The 16,720-nt window shown below is 41.6% G+C and overlaps 2 protein-coding genes across 2 annotated transcripts; both read right to left on the bottom strand.

Annotated features, from left to right (window-relative positions):
• Window positions 1-4,018: 4,018 nt before the first annotated feature.
• LOC122045090 (transcription termination factor MTERF2, chloroplastic-like) lies at window positions 4,019-5,459 on the bottom strand. The gene has a single exon (XM_042605152.1). It carries the CDS (start codon window positions 5,442-5,444, stop codon window positions 4,230-4,232), a length of 1,215 nt encoding a protein of 404 aa, XP_042461086.1. The 5' UTR covers window positions 5,445-5,459; the 3' UTR covers window positions 4,019-4,229.
• Window positions 5,460-6,559: 1,100 nt separating this feature from the next.
• LOC122045089 lies at window positions 6,560-10,029 on the bottom strand. The gene is made up of 5 exons (XM_042605151.1): window positions 9,634-10,029; window positions 8,504-8,581; window positions 7,544-7,643; window positions 7,032-7,174; window positions 6,560-6,928 (listed from the first exon to the last, which is right to left on the bottom strand). Exons 1-5 carry the CDS (start codon window positions 9,964-9,966, stop codon window positions 6,719-6,721), a joined length of 864 nt encoding a protein of 287 aa, XP_042461085.1. The 5' UTR covers window positions 9,967-10,029; the 3' UTR covers window positions 6,560-6,718.
• Window positions 10,030-16,720: the final 6,691 nt, after the last annotated feature.

The following is a 16,720-nucleotide window of genomic DNA, read 5'->3' as shown; positions in this document are numbered from 1 at the left end:
ATGTTTACCAAGGCACATTCCACTTCATACTTTTGTTTCTTGTCTGATAAACTCTTAATGCTTTTAGCAGTAGCATCGTGAATTTGAGGGGCTGTTAGATTATGTATATTTATTTGTTTATATTTTTTAAGATAATTTGATTTTTTTTTCCCCTTGATATATTTAGGGTTTTGGATTTCTTAATTTAAAAATATAAAATTTTATACTATATATTTTTAAGTATTAATTTTAAATTCAATAATATTATTAATTTTTTTTTCTTTTTCTTAATTTATACGAGTGCGTTTTAAGGCAAACATCCCAAACAAAGAAGATCCCTTTAGAGCACGGTCGACACCAGATGGGTCCCTGTGGGTATATTGTTGATGAACAGTCCGTATGGCCCCCTCGGATGGGTCTAGTGGCTAGCGCATGAAGTGTTGCCATAATGAGGTTTGAGGTTCGAATCTCGACAAAGTCGAGGTAAATGTCTCCCTTATGTGTTAGTCACTATTCCAAAGGCTAGTAGCCGCCCGTGATTTACCTCATTCTTGTTGGCCCTGGGATAGGTTGACGGGGACGCTGGGGGTGAGCGTATTCGCCTTTTTGCCACAAGGATCAGTATCCCAGCAAGGTAAATGTCTGTAGGAAGAATAAATTGACACTACAAACTTGATGAGGATGCAAATCCACATTGAATATTTTAGAAAAATTGGATCTCGTATATCTTAAGTAATATAGAAACGATCAAATGGTTGTCGATCATAATTTTACTCGTTCAAGCATAATAGAAAGCACAATCCATAATATGCTTTTTTATAAACCAGATTTGCTGGTACCGGTACATTTTGAGTATGCTACGTGTTTCCATACCATACTACTTCTGCAGTTCTGTTTCTCATTGAGAAAGTAATGTACCAGTATTCTTGAAATTTTGCGGAAATGTACTTGGTTGATCCTGTCTGAAGGCTAGGGAGATGATGCTGATTCTAGTAGATGGTTTGTTGATCGATGGAAGACTTCTTCAGTTTGGAATAGAACTTTTCTTCGATCTTGCACATAATCCGACGATCCGACAAAGTGTTAGTGACCAAAGACCAGGGAAGGGGTCCCTGGCAAGGTCCTTCGACGCTCAAGTCAATACAATTTCTAGCGGGTGAATGGAGAACCGTAGAGGATACGCTCAAATGTAAGGTTTAGATGATGCTAATTGCGTACATTGTCAACGGAGAGAACCCCTTTTTATATATCATGTCTTATAATCTCCATGATCATAAGGTAGTCTAAGTTGTCAGAGTTTGTTAGGTGATGAAAAATGTACAACCTGGACAGTACGAAATAATTATACAAGGAATCTTTCATTTACCCATTGACATACCTCTTTTGTCATCTATGTTTCATGCAACTATTAAGGCGGTTAAAGGAATATGCTGTCATAATTAGCTGGCTTATGGGAGACGTAATAACCTTCGAAGAAGGCTTCAAAATAATATTCCCTGACAAGTTCTAGTAAGCTGTTATAATGTTGTCAAAAGTTGTCTGCTGAGTATATCTCGGCTGGTCTCCAAGGCCGGTCATATTTATACCTGTCTTTGTATTAATCTGCTCCATCGTGTACTAAATGTTGTAAAATTTGTTTAGAGACTGATATGATGCCCAAAGTATGACAAAAACCCATTTAAGGAGTCATATGATCAATTGTATATTAAAGTAACATTTAAGAGACAATACAATATCCGGAAATCTTAAACTCGACCAACCTTTACCCAGCCGATCGTTCATGTGAAGCCTCTAAAGGATAGGTGCCTTTAAGCCCGACCGACGTTTTCCCACCCGAGTGTATATTGAGAGCTTTATGAGACTAAGTGTCTTTGAGCCCAGCTGACCTTTTCCCGGTCGGGCGAACACAAAGAAAGTTATGTTCGACCAGCCTTTATCCAACTGATCGTATATTAAGAACTTTTTGAGGCTAAGTTTGTTAAACCTGCCTGACCTTTGCCCGACCAAGCGTACCCAAAAAACCTTATGTTCGACCGACTTTTGTCCGATCAATCGTATATTAAGAGTCTTATGAGGCTAAGGGTGCTAAGCCCGGCCGGCCTTTGCCCGGCCAGGCGTATACAGAAAGCCTTATGTTCGACCAACCTTTATCCGACTGATCATATATTAAAAGCCTTATGAGATGAAGTGTGTTAAGCCCGGCCGACCTTTGTCCGGACAGGTGTGCACAGAAAACCTTATATTCGGTTGGCCTTTATCCAACCGATAGTATATTAAGAGCTTTATGATGCTGAGTGTCTTTGAGCCCAGCCAAACTTTATCCTACCGATTGTATATTAAGAGTCTTATGAGGCTAAGGGTAGTAAGCCTGTTCGACCTTTGCCCGGGCAGGCGTACACAAAAAGTCTTATATTCGACCGACCTTTATCCGACCGATTGTATATTGAGAGCTTTATGAGGCTAAGGGCGTTAAACACGACCAGCCTTTGCCCGACCAGGAGTACACAGAAAGTCTTATGTTCGACCGACCTTTATCCAACCGATCGTATATTAAGAACTTTATGAGGCTAAGGGCGTTAAGCCCAACCGACTTTTGCCCATGTGGTTTATACCTTGATCAGGCCGGGCTTAACGCTTTGATGTCGAGCGGCTGGCGGCTCGACTTGACTTTGACTGTATCGTTATCTTCTGGGTCCATAAATTACTAGCCATATCAGTGGTAATGTGTGGAAGTCAACAAATTATAGTTAAAGTGGATTAAATGTTATTTGCAAAATGCTACTTGATAACCCCCCCCCCCCCCAAATATTTTAACTTTAAATATATTTTTTATATAGTTTATTAGAATAATTTAATTATGATTTATAAGAGTCTATTCGAATTATCTCATTTAAGTGAGAAGTTGTTTGAATTAAATAAATGATACAAAAAATCGGATCTTAACAGCATCACAATGGCTCCGGCGACGCTAGACGCATCACCGGACGCATTGTTGAAGGCTTCCTACACAGCCAGAAGTGTCGCAAGATGCGTCTGGCATTGCCAGAAGCCTCTGGCACCACCGGAAGCGTCTGCGACACTGGCACTGGATGCCTCTCGTGACGCTTCTGGCATCGTCAGAAGGCTCCGACGATGCGTTCGATGCCACCGGAAGCTTCCCACGATGCATCTAGTGGACGCGTCCCACGATACCAGAAGCGTCACGGAAGACTAAAAATATTAATTGCATAAAATAATTTATAGAAAAACTTACCGATGAATCGCTGAAGGATAGGATTTAAGGTTTTTTTTTTTTAAAAAAAAAGAAATTTCCACGACGTCCAACGCCGCACAGACTGGCCGCCCAACACCTTTCCGGTGCGGTTGGCGATCGCCGAGCGCATAGGCAACCACCTAGCCTACATTTTAGAACATTGAATGCAGATTCTAATGCTATTTTTTTTGAAGTATCATGATCAACCTTGATAAGTTGATAAATTCGACTTCAGAGTCTTCTCAAGTATATTGCATCATTGTACTCCATCAAACCCTCAAGGGATAGCCGAGCTAATCACCACGTAGTAGATTTGTAGAAATGGACATGCGTCAATTACCGACGAAGCCGATATAAAAATACTCTTCTATGTGGCCTACTCAGTTTCATGATTTATTTCTGTACTAATATTGTGGGGCCAACCGGAGGGACACTTGGGATCTTGCAAAAATCATTGTACTCCATCGGACTCCATCCTCGTCCAAATAGCCACATTTTTTTTTTTTTGGTCTAAGTTTTCTTCGATAGACTCGAAGGTCAGTGGATTGCTAGATAGCAGTCAAGGATTGACCATATCTTTGGTAGATGTAGACGATCTGAATTGGATGAGGTCCACACTTATGTTGACATACAAATTTATCATCCTAACATTTTGAAGCACTATGACTATTTTCTGTAGCTGTAAGAGAGTATGATCAAGGAACAATTGCCCAAGGTCCCCCAACAATGGATAGACATGCCAAGTATCTCTATGACACTAACTAATTCCTTCAATTAAAAATCAACTTTCAAAAGCTTAATAGTATTCATCTCGATCATACTCTAAGCAACAAGAAACATGCCATAAACTGAGTTTATGTGAGTACAAAACAATCTAGCAAGGATGCATGCAACAATTCAGATGGTGTAAGAGGAAAAACCTTGCCTGCTTACAATTCGCTTGTCTTACAGAAGAGTTTGCTTGTTAGCAGATTTGTCTAGAGAACATTCTTGTTATTTATCCGATCTCACTTCTTTGATAAGCTTCAACTATCTCTGGAGCTTTGTCTTGATATTCGGTCACAAATTCCATCTGGAACTTGTTGCTCGAAATCAGAAAATGATACCCTGTGAAGCCAGGCTTGATTAATCGCTTGTGCCTGAGAATGCTCAGGACGGCATACCTGGGCATCATCCTCTTCTCCAGGCTCAATGTCAGAACAGTTGGATACTTCACAATGTGCTCCGGTGTCCATCCCAGCTTCTCTTCCAGAAACTTCACAGTCTTCCTTGTCTTCTCAGTCGATATCCGCACAGTGTGAGGCTGTTTTGAGAAGGCCTCCAAGACATTATCCTGTGACCATCCCAATCCCATAAAGTTCTCCACTTTCTCCACCCACTTCTTCTCGGGCAATAAAGCAAGCATCCCGAGTGCACGGGCGAAAGTAGTTTTCTTCGGACAGATTCCCATCTTCTTGATCTTGTCAAAGGCCTCATTGAATCGAGCTGTATCTGTCAGCAAAGCGTAGCCGTAACGGATCAAAAGCACTAAGATTACATCATCGGGCACGCCGTATGCGCGCAGAGCATCGAGCTTGGGAAGCACGGTGGTTCTGATGTCTGAGGTCATCAACCAAGGCGTATGCTTTAGGGCATCCACAAGGTTCTCATTCGTTTTCAAGATCGATTTGAGGAGCTCAACGTTGGGGAGCAATCGCTTCTCCACGCTGCACGTAAGCAGCCAGGGGTTCGCTGGCAGGATCTCCGGGAAGGGGGTTCCGACGAGGCTGATCCCGCAATAGAACTCAAGCTTGGGCTTCAAGGTCTTCTCGATGTCCATCGAGAGGACACGAGGAAGGCGGTCGACGAGGCGGACGAGATGGGCGTCGTCGAAGCCGTAGTCCTTGAGGAGGGCGAGCACCGAGAGCGCTTTGTCGAGGGCGTCGAGCTGGAATTTCTTGGAGATGGAGAAGGCGGCATGGTCGGAGAGCCCGCACGATCTCGCCAGGGAGGAGGCGATTAGGGGTGAGGGATCGTCGGCGCCGACGGAGGAGACAGAATAGGGTTTGACGAATCCCAGAAAATGTGGACAAGAGGCGGCGGCAGTCCGACGATGGCCGAGAGTGGCGGTCACCTGAAGCTGACGGTGGACGCCGGCGCAGAGACGCCGAAACATAGCTGAGCCTGAGCGAACAAACTGTTTGATGCGACGACGGCGGTACACCCTTTTCATGCTTCTGCTTATCGAATAAAATTATTTAAACTTTTAATTCGACTCAATTATTGACATGGTTATTTTATAATTTACGAAAGGTAGCCTTGGTGTAACTGTAAAATTATTTCTCCAAACTCCGGATCGAACCGGGAACACCATCAGAATTGTCCATCGAATTGACAACTAGCTCGACAAACCACCGGAAGTCCTTTCAGCGTGCTTTGTCCTCACTCGCACGCACCCAGAAAACTTCCCAAGAGGTCACTCATCCTTAGATTTCTCCAAGTCAAGTACGCTTAACTTTGGAGTTCTTAAGTTTGGGCTTCCGAAAAAGAAGGTATACCTCGGTGATATAGATAATATCATCTAACCTTTTAAGTCATACTTAGCTAGAATCTCAGAATCAGGGTATTACATCACCAATTCTAATTATAAAAAAACAGAGGAGTGAAAAAAGAAGATCGCACATCAATAAGACAATAACCGAATCCCAACAATAAAAAAAAACTGAGTATGAGAAAAATAAGGAGAGACAATGCAGAGCTATTATGATTTAGCGACATACCTACTTCACAAAAATAATCGAAGCTTTATTAAAATTCTCATTACGTTACAATAATCCTATATATATTGTGTCTAAACCTTTACATGGTATTATTTCGGACCGAAAACACACACACAAAAAAAAATCATCTTGTTTTTCTAATTTTCTGTCACTTCCCAGGCGAGCCACTCTTCCAGAACCGAACACGGCCCTGCCATATCCGATGGGCACGCCCATGCTTGGTTGTGCCGCTCTTCCAAAACCGAACATGACCCTACCGTGACCGATGGGCATGCCCATGCCGAGGCGTGCTACAACTCTAGAACCAAAATGGCCCTGACATGTCTGGTGGGCATGCCTATACCTAAACGTGCCACATCTCTAGAATCAAACACAGTCCGACCGTGCCGGATAGATACAGTCAAGTCGTGCCCCTTCTTTCCTCTTTCATGACGTCCTTCTTTTCGACCTCCGTTAAAATATTATTTATAAATTATTCATAACATTGTTCCAACATTACTTGTGAACGTTAAAAAATCAAATTTAAATGTTCAAACATATTTATTTTATATATTTTAAATACAAACAATTAATACAAGTTATTGCATTACTTGTTCATCATGTCAGTATGCACCAATAAGCACATTGAGACGATGTCACACAACTGTTCTTACTATTTACAGATATTGGCAGAATAGATCGTGTACAATATACCTTATAACGCATCTGAGCACGCATTCGAAAATTTTCATTCAGGCTTGTGAAGATTGTGCAAGATGTACAATGATGCTGAGGATAAGAATATGCATATCGAGTAACTAAAAAGATCCATCCCGGTAGCTATGGTCACCATTTTGCTTCTTTCAAACATCTTCACCAGGAGAATCATAACAATGACATGCCCGACCTTTGTTTTTAACTCGTCGAGGGAACTAATCTGCATCCACTTTGGCCTCTCCTGTAGGAAATTGTTGTGAGCAGAAATTGAGATCAGACACTCGGGCCATTTGAAAAGACTCAACTCCTGACATTGTTCTTTATATCTTGAAGATCATTAGTACCTTTAAGGCAAACATTCCAAACAAAGAAGATCCCTTTAGAGCACGGTCGACACGAGACGGGGTCCCTGTGGGTATATTGCTGATGAACAGTCCATATAATCCCATACCGAAGATCAGCATCACTGTTCCAGCAAGGTAAACGTCTGCAGGAAGAATAAATTGACACTGCAAACTTGATGATGATGCAGCAACAAACCACATTGGATATTTTAGAAAAATTGGATCTTGTATATCTTAATATAGAAACGATCAAATGGTTGTCGATCATAACTTTACTCGTTCAAGCATAATAGAAAGCACAATACATAATATGCTTTTGTATAAACCAGATTTGCTGGTACCGGTTCGTTTTGAGGTATACTACGTGTTTCCATACCATACTACTGTAGTTCTGTTTCTCACTGAAGAAGTAATGTACCAGTATTCTTGAAATTTTGCAGAAATGTACTCCTTAATATGGTGGTATATGTGTAGCAGTCAACAAATTATAATTTAATCAGAAATGTACTTACCAATAGCCTCGACCAACCGGAGCACCATTTGACCAGTATGAATGCCATTAACACAGCTTGTCCAGTAAACTTTATATGCATCAACTATGTAAACACAGCCCTATTAAGGAGAAAATTTTAGAAAATACATTCATCCTACTGGTAACTTGATCAAAAAAAAAAGTGCTTATAGGAGAGATTCAAGGACCTAAATGAATATCAATAAAACCAAAAACAACACAAACCTGAATTTGTATCGAGTCTAGACAAGCGCTATAAGGATTAGAGCTCGTGAAATGTAACTCCATATTTCATAATTCATACAGCTTTATAACTAGTTTGAATTTTTAAGAAATTGTTGCCAATTTGCAAAAACTTCAATTATATATGCACATCATCAACTTGACAACCAAATCACTTGCAGATTCTCCATCAAATTTGAAAATTGTTACATTAATTTTGTACCAAGAGATTAGTGATAATATTCCACAACAATTTTGTGAGCACATTCATGTCAGATAGTATACATATATGACTACAAATTTAGGCTTATATCGAAATCACTGGAGAGATAAGATCCCTGTAACTGACCCAAATAGTTGGGGGCGATTATGGCTTGAAGATGATTATTTATGTCAAATAGTAAGCATACTGTCGATTATAAAATTTGGGAAACTAAATGGTTCTTGTCAACTTACCATTTGTTTAAGTAATTACATAAAAGATGAATAATATGATAGAATACCACTATTGAAACTTTTAGATCTTCGCATGCACCTAAAGAATAGCTTATTTAATCATCATACTAGTACCTGATAAACTAGTACATCATAGTCATGCGCTAGTCATTGTTTACCAAAGTTGGAGCTACGAATACATTGTTGATAAGAAACATCAATAGTCTATTTCGTATTGAAAAAAAGGCATTCATTAACCTTTTGCAAGAAGAATATATTTAACTTGGAAGTTGGAATGACTTACATTTAGAAAACATAATAGAGATCCAGCGAGCGAACCTCCAACAGCCAGCAGGGCAAGGAAACGAAAATCAAAAATCACCTGTATTTTAGTTAAGAAGCATATTTTATTAAGCTAATAACAATTAAAAAAATCTACTTCATTTTGGTTAACTGAAATTCAACGAAACTACCAGTTAAAAGGAAGTAAACAACATTGATACTAACAAACATACTACAGCAAGAACTATCGCTGGATATTCGCAGCTACTGAGATTTCCATAAAGCTTAAATAGCACATATGATTATCAACATATAGCAAAAAGGATGATAAAAATTTCAGACTGGAAAGTGAAAAATGGCTAGTTTGGATTATTCTGAGAGTTCCTTGTGCCATCATCTTATCCACAGGTTTCCTCATTGAATCTTGTCCTGTTCACCTAGGTCTCTCACCTTGTCATAAGAAAATATGTTATAGCAATGAATTTATAACAATCCATGGTAAAGTCTACTAAAAAAAAAATCATGTTTCTCCTTATGTTTGTGAACCATATCCTTTTATTACGGCAAAGCTATATAACCAACCAATTAATTACACAGCTGTAATGAAGCTCCTTTTTAAGAGGAAAACAAGGCTAAAAAGGATTTTAACTGGCCACTCTAACAGTCAGTTTTCTGCTAGTTGCAATAAGTATAGAGCACCAAGGGGAACTAAGATTCTACACAGGCAAAAATGAGATAAAGAAGTTACTTGAATCTAGAGTCTTTTACTATACCCAGTTACTTGCAAAAATTAACAACTTCACTGCAGCTCAATAATTAACAATTCAAAAAATCTATTTGATTCCCCAAATTATTGTAGCCAGAAATTCCCTATAAAAAAGTAAAAAAAAAAAAAGAAAAATTTTAACTATTGAATATCTTCTAGTTAAAAATCCCCATCAACTAGGCGTTTTTACAAATTAAACGAAAATCTTATTTTTCGCAGTAAATGCAGCAGGGTTCCCCGGTGTCTAGCTGATTGGGATTTCTTTTGAACCCTTGTTTACAAATCGGTGATTCACGAAAAGGCGAGATCACGGACCAAATTATAAATTCCCAGATCGACGAGGATAAATCAAGGATGAATAGAAACAGCGTCGCTAAGACGCTAACCCTCTCGATGGTGGACTCCGTGGCCGGCGCGGGGTGGAGGAGCGCATTGCTGCTGGGATCGGCAGCGATCTTGCGTGTGAATCTGGAACCAGTGTCGACCTCGGCATCCAAATAGGTTCCGTCGTGAGCAGCAGTGGAACGGGGAGCGTTGGGGGCGCCTTCTCCATGGGAGCGCGAGTACTGGGGAGAAGAAGAAGAAGAAGAAGAAGAGGTGGGGGAGGATAAGCCGCAACGGCAGCAGGCGCGTCGGAGTGGGAAGCTTTTGCGGGCGAGGAAGACAACTGAGGAGAGGGGCGCCGATGATGAACAGATGGAGAGGGAGGTGGCCGCCATGGGCCGACGCGAGCGAAGTGCGGAAGGAATGAAATGAAACGAAGGGAAACCAGTAGCAACTTATCGAGGAAAATAAGAATATATTTTAGAAAATAAGTCAAACAGAATAATCGACGATACGTGAGCCGAGCTGCTAAGAGACCGGATCCTTGGTTCATTTTTTTCATTTTTGTTTGGACCGAGCATATACATAATATAATTATAATTAGATTACAGTCGTCATTAAGTTGTAATTAGTTGGGATCCTTTTTGAGATTTATATTTTTATTTATGTTATAGTTTAGGTCGGGATGGATGGTCGGAGGTCATCCAAAGGCCACGTCTCCCACTCAACGCTCAACAGTCTGACCACCCACCCACCACTGGCGGCCTCCAGGCGCCCACCCCAATTCAAATTATAATTTGAATAGGAAAGTGAACCTAGGGACGGATCGTAACCAATTACGGTTGAATCAATTTGTACAATTTGCACTAACGGTCTAAGATTTTGATGAATGACAAGTGTGCTAAGTTAGATGTTGTCATAATATAACCTTGTTATCGAGTGTGCAGGGTTAACTAACCCTAGTCAAGATGTTCTATTCCTGATTGGTTGAAGACCGGATATGTGATTCCGACAAATTGGGATGTTTGATTCTCAACAAGTTGAAGTCCATATGTGTGATTCCGACAAGGTTGGGATGTGCGATTTCCGATTGGAGAAGACCGGATGTGCGATTCCGGTAGGTTGGGATGTGCGATTCCGGTAAGTTGGGATGTGTGATTCCGGTAGGTTGGGATGTGCGATTCCCGATTGGAGAAGATTGAATGTGCGATTTTGGTAGGTCGGGATATTTGATTCCTGAAGTCCGAATGTGTGATTCCGAGAGTAACTCTACAACTGGTAAGTAGATGTAAGTCACTGGAGGAGAGCGACTACGTGAGAACGCGCCCCCGTTCAAAAGGACAGTAGGCATCAATGTAATTTAGGTCCATTTTAAAAACCTAAATTGAGACTCTGACTAAATCTTGGTCTCGGAAAGACAGAGTCTAATTACTACTCCTTATTATTACTGTGCTAACATTGTCTTAAAGGTTATTGGACTAACACTTTCTACAAGGTAAAAGGAGCACAAAAGATCTCGGATGAACAGTGCCCGAGGTGTTTTCATGCTATGGAAGCCGCCTTCCGCACTATTCATAGAAGACACTTTTAGTGCCATAGAAGGTGACTTCAGTGTCATGGAAGACGTCTTCAGTGCCATGGAAGGCGTCTTCCAAGAGGTAAACTTCAGACTTCGTCGCAGATAAGGAACAGCGAATGTGAGATAGACTTTGGCCTATGGAAGGCGTCTTCCATACTCTTTATAAGGGTGTTTCGCCTAAGGCTTTGCACACAATTTTCATACAAGTTTCTACGCGTCTAATAGGTTTTTCGGTTACTCTGGCTTGCTACTATTAACCTGCTACGACTCTACTATCGCCGAGAAGCCGCCCAAACACTTAGTTCGAGCCGACCGACTATAAACAGTGTTTGGTAAAAAGTTAATTACTGTACTTACTTTCTATAAACGGAAAGTGTAGCATGTTACTTTTCTTCGACTCTCTTTGTATTTGATTATTCTTTTGGTGGCTCCAAAAGAAGATTTAGTGGATTACTCGTTGATAGGTCTGTGAGACCTAGATCTTGGAATAGGAGTAGTCGAAAACTCCGAACCAAGTAAAAATTGAATCATATTTTTACTTATTTTTCTATTTTGATTTCTTAGTTTTCCGCTACGTACTTTATTTTCAAAATCGAAAAGAATATTTTTTTTAAAAAAATCATGTGATTCACTCCCTCTAACATACGTCTCGATCGAATAGAATCATAATCATAATCCGACCATAATTAGATTATGGATCATTTATGATCCATAAAAAATGAACCAAAGAATCCTTGCTCAGTTGGTAAGGTAGAATTTGTCAAGTTCGATTTCGATAGATACAGATGTTATTTTGGATTATTTCGTTGCCTTTTAACTATGTGCTCGGCCAAGGCCATGATTTACCGTGTAGGGTCGTATTGGAGGGATTGTTGAAGTAACGAATTCATCTTTCACCACTGAACAATACGAAAATAGAAAAAAAAAAAAAAAAAGTAAAAATAAAAAAGAACCTTTTTATTAGAATAGTAAAAGGATATCTGTACGGTGAGATAAAAAATTTAAGACCACGACGACTAGACGAGTAGCTGCCCACGCATTCGGGAATTTAGTCATCCAACTCTCAGACTAATTGGACCGAAGGGTAAATTCTTAGGTTATAAAAAAATAATAAAGGATATCTCTTTCACTTCATTTATATAAATGAAAAGAATGTCTCATCTTTCTATTATTTTTTTAAACTATTTTTATTTTTATGCTGTTAAGATTTGCTATAATAGAAATTTCAATTTTTGCCACATAATTTTTAATAGTCATTACGAGGGAGGTAAATCACAGTATCCTTAACGAGCATGTGACAGGTGGGGTGAGTTGTATAGGGACCAGAGATTTATGCCCCGACTACCCTGAGTTTCTCTGAGTTTCGACCCCGCGACCTCATGTGACAAGCATCCCACCACATACCAACTCGGATGGGTTAATAACAATATTTTAATTACATAAGCATATTAAAAATTATGATGTAATGGGAAGACGTCAAATTGACACCTAGATATTCATGTTTAATCTCTAACTACGATGTATTTATAGAGATTTTTTTTTTTAAATGAGATACATAATCATAAGATGCTGGGCTTCTGAGTCATCTCCCTCGAACATTTTTTGATTTACCTTAACGACCGATAGAAAATTTTCATAGAATCCATCATTTCATATTCAATGTTAACTAGTTCATCCTTTATTTTACATACTTATGGCAATATAAATATTTTATCTCTAATCAATATTCATCAACACTAGTTAATATTGATCAATAATAAAAAAAAAATAAAGTCCCTAAACAAAGTTGAGTTGGTTAATATGGACAGAGTTGCTATAATAGGATGATTTAAATCTTAACAAAGTCGAGAGAAAAAATTCTCCTCGTTCAACTTTCCGATTTATCTTGATGCGGCGATAAAGGGGAGTCCACCTGTCACGGGTCAATTGACATGGTGTCGATCAAAGTTAAGGCGGTCAACGTCGGGGCTATAAAAAGAGCCTCAACCAAAGCTGACTGTTTGATTATCCCAGTTGGTAAAGGAGTGGTCGAGTGGATCACCCGGCTGGTCAGACAAATGGACATCATGGGCCGATCGGACGAATAGACAACCCGTAGTTGGTTGTTTTGGTCGATAGGAAAACGAGCCGCTCGGACACTACACAAGAGGAGATGAGAAAATAAAAGAGAACTCTCCGTCTATCATCATTAAATATGAAGAAGTCAAGATCAAGAAGAACACTCCATTTATCATTAATGTACAGAAGTCAAGACAAAGAAGTCTTCCTCTGGTAATTAATATCATTAAATAAGGGCAGATGAACGATCACAAAAACAGGTATAAAAGGATATGTCAAGTATGAGGAAAGGCAAGATTGATCATTTTCTTGATTACTCATTCTCACTTCTTGATTTTGACTTGAGCATCGGAGGGCCAACGCCAAGGACCCCTGTCCTGGTTTGGTTTTGTTTTGTAGGATTGAAGTCTTTATCCCATCAGTGGTCGCCCCATATATTCCTGACTTTCCAATTTCTTTCATTCGGACAGGATCAATTTGGCACTGTCTGTGGGAACATAGCCTGTATCCGAATAAGAAGATGGAAGACGCTGGACGACTCACAATAGTGACGCTGATGCAAGAGGATATCGATGCACTAATGCAAACTCGAGTGACGAAGATATTGGAGCAACAGCAACAAGCGTTGGCCAATCGACCAACGCATGAGTCTACTGCCTTTGCAGCAGGTCGACAGGCTAAAAGAGAAAGAGAAGATCGAGCAAATCAACTTTCCGCTCGGAAGCCAAATAGGAGATCGATCGGCTCCTATGGGGACGCCCGTAATATGTCAATCCCCTTCAATCGAGCGCTATTATGAGCTCCCCCAGAAGAAAGAGGTCGAGTGGATAGAGACTGTGAATTTTCTTTGGATGAGGCGCCCGTACGGGATGCACGAAAGGGAAAAGCGCTAAGGGAAGATGACTCGCCCGAGCGGGTCAATCAACAATTTTTGAAGGGGATCTTAAATGACCCTCTGCCGAAGCATTACACCCAGCTGACGATCGGGGAGTACAATGGAGCAACTGATCGCGACAACCATTTGGCTAACTTTGACAACGCGACCACCCTTCACCAGTATACGGACGGGGTGAAATGCCGAGTCTTCCTTACCACTTTATCTGGATCGGTACAATGATAGTTCAAACGACAAGGAAGAAGGAGACAACTGTCGAGCCCACAGGAGCATTCGAACAGCGTCAATCGAGTAGTCATCAATCACCTAAAGGGCCTCGGTCGGAAGCCACTCCACACCAGGAGACTCGGCCACATGCCGTACAACAAGTGGCGACCGCTCATCCAAGAAGCAAGACGTGGGCACCGATATTTTACACCTTCCACCAGTCAACGACGCACAACACCAAGGATTGCTACGACCTAGTAACTAGTAGGTAGGTTCCGCGTGGATACCGCCAATGATCGCCACTTCCAGATTGACACCACGGAAGCCGATCTGTATAATGAAGGAATTCAGAAAGGGCGATTGGGTCACGCCACCACCAATCACAAAGGGATTGAATCCCTGCTTGGGCCTCCTCCAAACGAACCAGACCATCCACAAGGGAAGAAGAGAATCGAAGTAATGCCTCTGGGGGGGAGATAGGAATGATCGCTAGTGGGGCGATCGACGGAGATTCTAACCGAGAAAGGAAGCTGCATGCGCGGCAGCTTGAGATCCACGCTGTTGGTTGCAGCAAGGAGAAAGTTGAGGGACCCGAGATTAGCTTCAGACCTAAGGATTTTGAGGGAGTGTAGGTCCCCCATGACGATGCATTAATCATTCGAGTGGTAATTGTCAATTATACAGTTCATCGTACTTTTATTAATACAGGGAGCTCGGTAAATATCATATAAAGGAAGGCATTCGATCAATTGCAAATTGATCGGAGTAAACTGCTACCAATGATGACTCCTCTCTACGGCTTCGCAGGCAATGAAGTATTGCCAATCGGCCAGATCAAGTTGGCTATCTCAATCAGAGAAGAACCCCTGAAGCGGACAAGAAGCACAAATTTCATAGTAGTAAATGCGCCTTCAACCTACAACGTCTTCTTGGGTCGACTGACACTCAATGAGTTCTCAGCGGTAGTGTCCACCTACTGCCAAAAGATCAAATTCCCGGTGGACGGTAAGGTAGGAGAAGTCAGGGGAGACCAGTTAGCCTCTCGATGATGCTACGTCGAGATAGTCAAGTCTGAAGTAAGAGCCGCTCAGAAAAACCCGCATTTGGAGGTAAACGTCATCCCTGAGAAACCCCCCACACTAGTTTACAAAAAAAGAAGAAGAAGTTCAAATCCACCTTAACCGTCTGGAAGCAACCACCTTCATCGCCGTGATCTAGAGGACGAGAAAAAAGTGGAGCTGGTAGCCTACTTGAGACAAAATCAAGATGTATTCGCTTGGACGACACATGAGCTATCCGACATTTCGCCAAGTGTGGCTCAGCACGAACTACAATAGGAGGGTGATCCCGAGGTCCTTCCAGGTCGGTGATCTTACAAGGTCAAGGCACCATGGGTGGGACCTTACAAGGTCATACAGAAACTCCGCTCAGGGGCCTATTACTTGGAAGACGAACATGAAAGACGACTTGAGCGACCGTGGAGCACAAGTCATCTTCAATCCTACAGGCCTGGGTGAGAGGTGCGTGAGCAAATATAAATGTACTTGTGTATATGCCTTCTGGATGCAAGGCCAACACGAATAAAAACCAAAGCTTTCCAGACTCTTGGGCAGACCAGGCCAAGTTAAAAGTTGAGTGGCGACTATATATAAACCCCTGTCTCCATCAATGGTCGAGTGACGACCTTAAACCCTTGTCTTCGTCAGCGGTCGAGTGGTGACCTTAAACCCCTGTCTTCATCAGCGGTCGAGCGACGACCTTAAACCCCTATCTTCGTCAGCGATCTAGCGACGACCTTAAACCCCTGTCTTCGTCAGTGGTCGAGCGACAACCTTAAACCTCTGTCTTCATCAGCAGTCGAGTGGCGACCTTAAACCCCTGTCTTTGTTAGCGGTCGAGCGGCGACCTTAAACCCTTATCTTCATCAATGGTCAAGCGGTGGTGACCTTAAACCCCTGTCTCCGTCAGTGGTCGAGCGGCGACCTTAAACCCCTATCTTCGTTAGCGGTTGAGTGACGACCTTAAACCCCTGTCTTCGTCAATGGTCGAGCAGCAACCTTAAACCCCTGTCTTCATCAACGGTCGAGCGACAACCTTAAACCCCTGTCTCCATAAGCGGTCGAGCAGCGACCTTAAATCCCTGTCTCCATCAACGGTCGAGCGACGACCTTAAACCCTTGTCTCCATCAGCAGTCGAGCGGCAACCTTAAACCCCTGTCTCCATCAACGGTTGAGCAACGACCTTAAACTCCTATCTCCATCAACGATCGAGCGGCGACCTTAAACCACTGTCTCCAACAATGGTCGAGCATCAACCTTAAACCCTTGTCTACGCTATATCGATCAAGCGACGACCTTGAAAACAAAATGGATCGATCGGCTAAGTAGATAAGTCATTGCTGATCGGAAG

The sequence above is a fragment of the Zingiber officinale genome, chromosome 2B (assembly GCF_018446385.1).
Source record: "Zingiber officinale cultivar Zhangliang chromosome 2B, Zo_v1.1, whole genome shotgun sequence".
Lineage (NCBI taxonomy): Eukaryota > Viridiplantae > Streptophyta > Magnoliopsida > Zingiberales > Zingiberaceae > Zingiber > Zingiber officinale.
The sequence above is the reverse complement of the archived record's forward strand: the minus strand, read 5'-3'. Positions and strand labels throughout refer to the sequence as shown.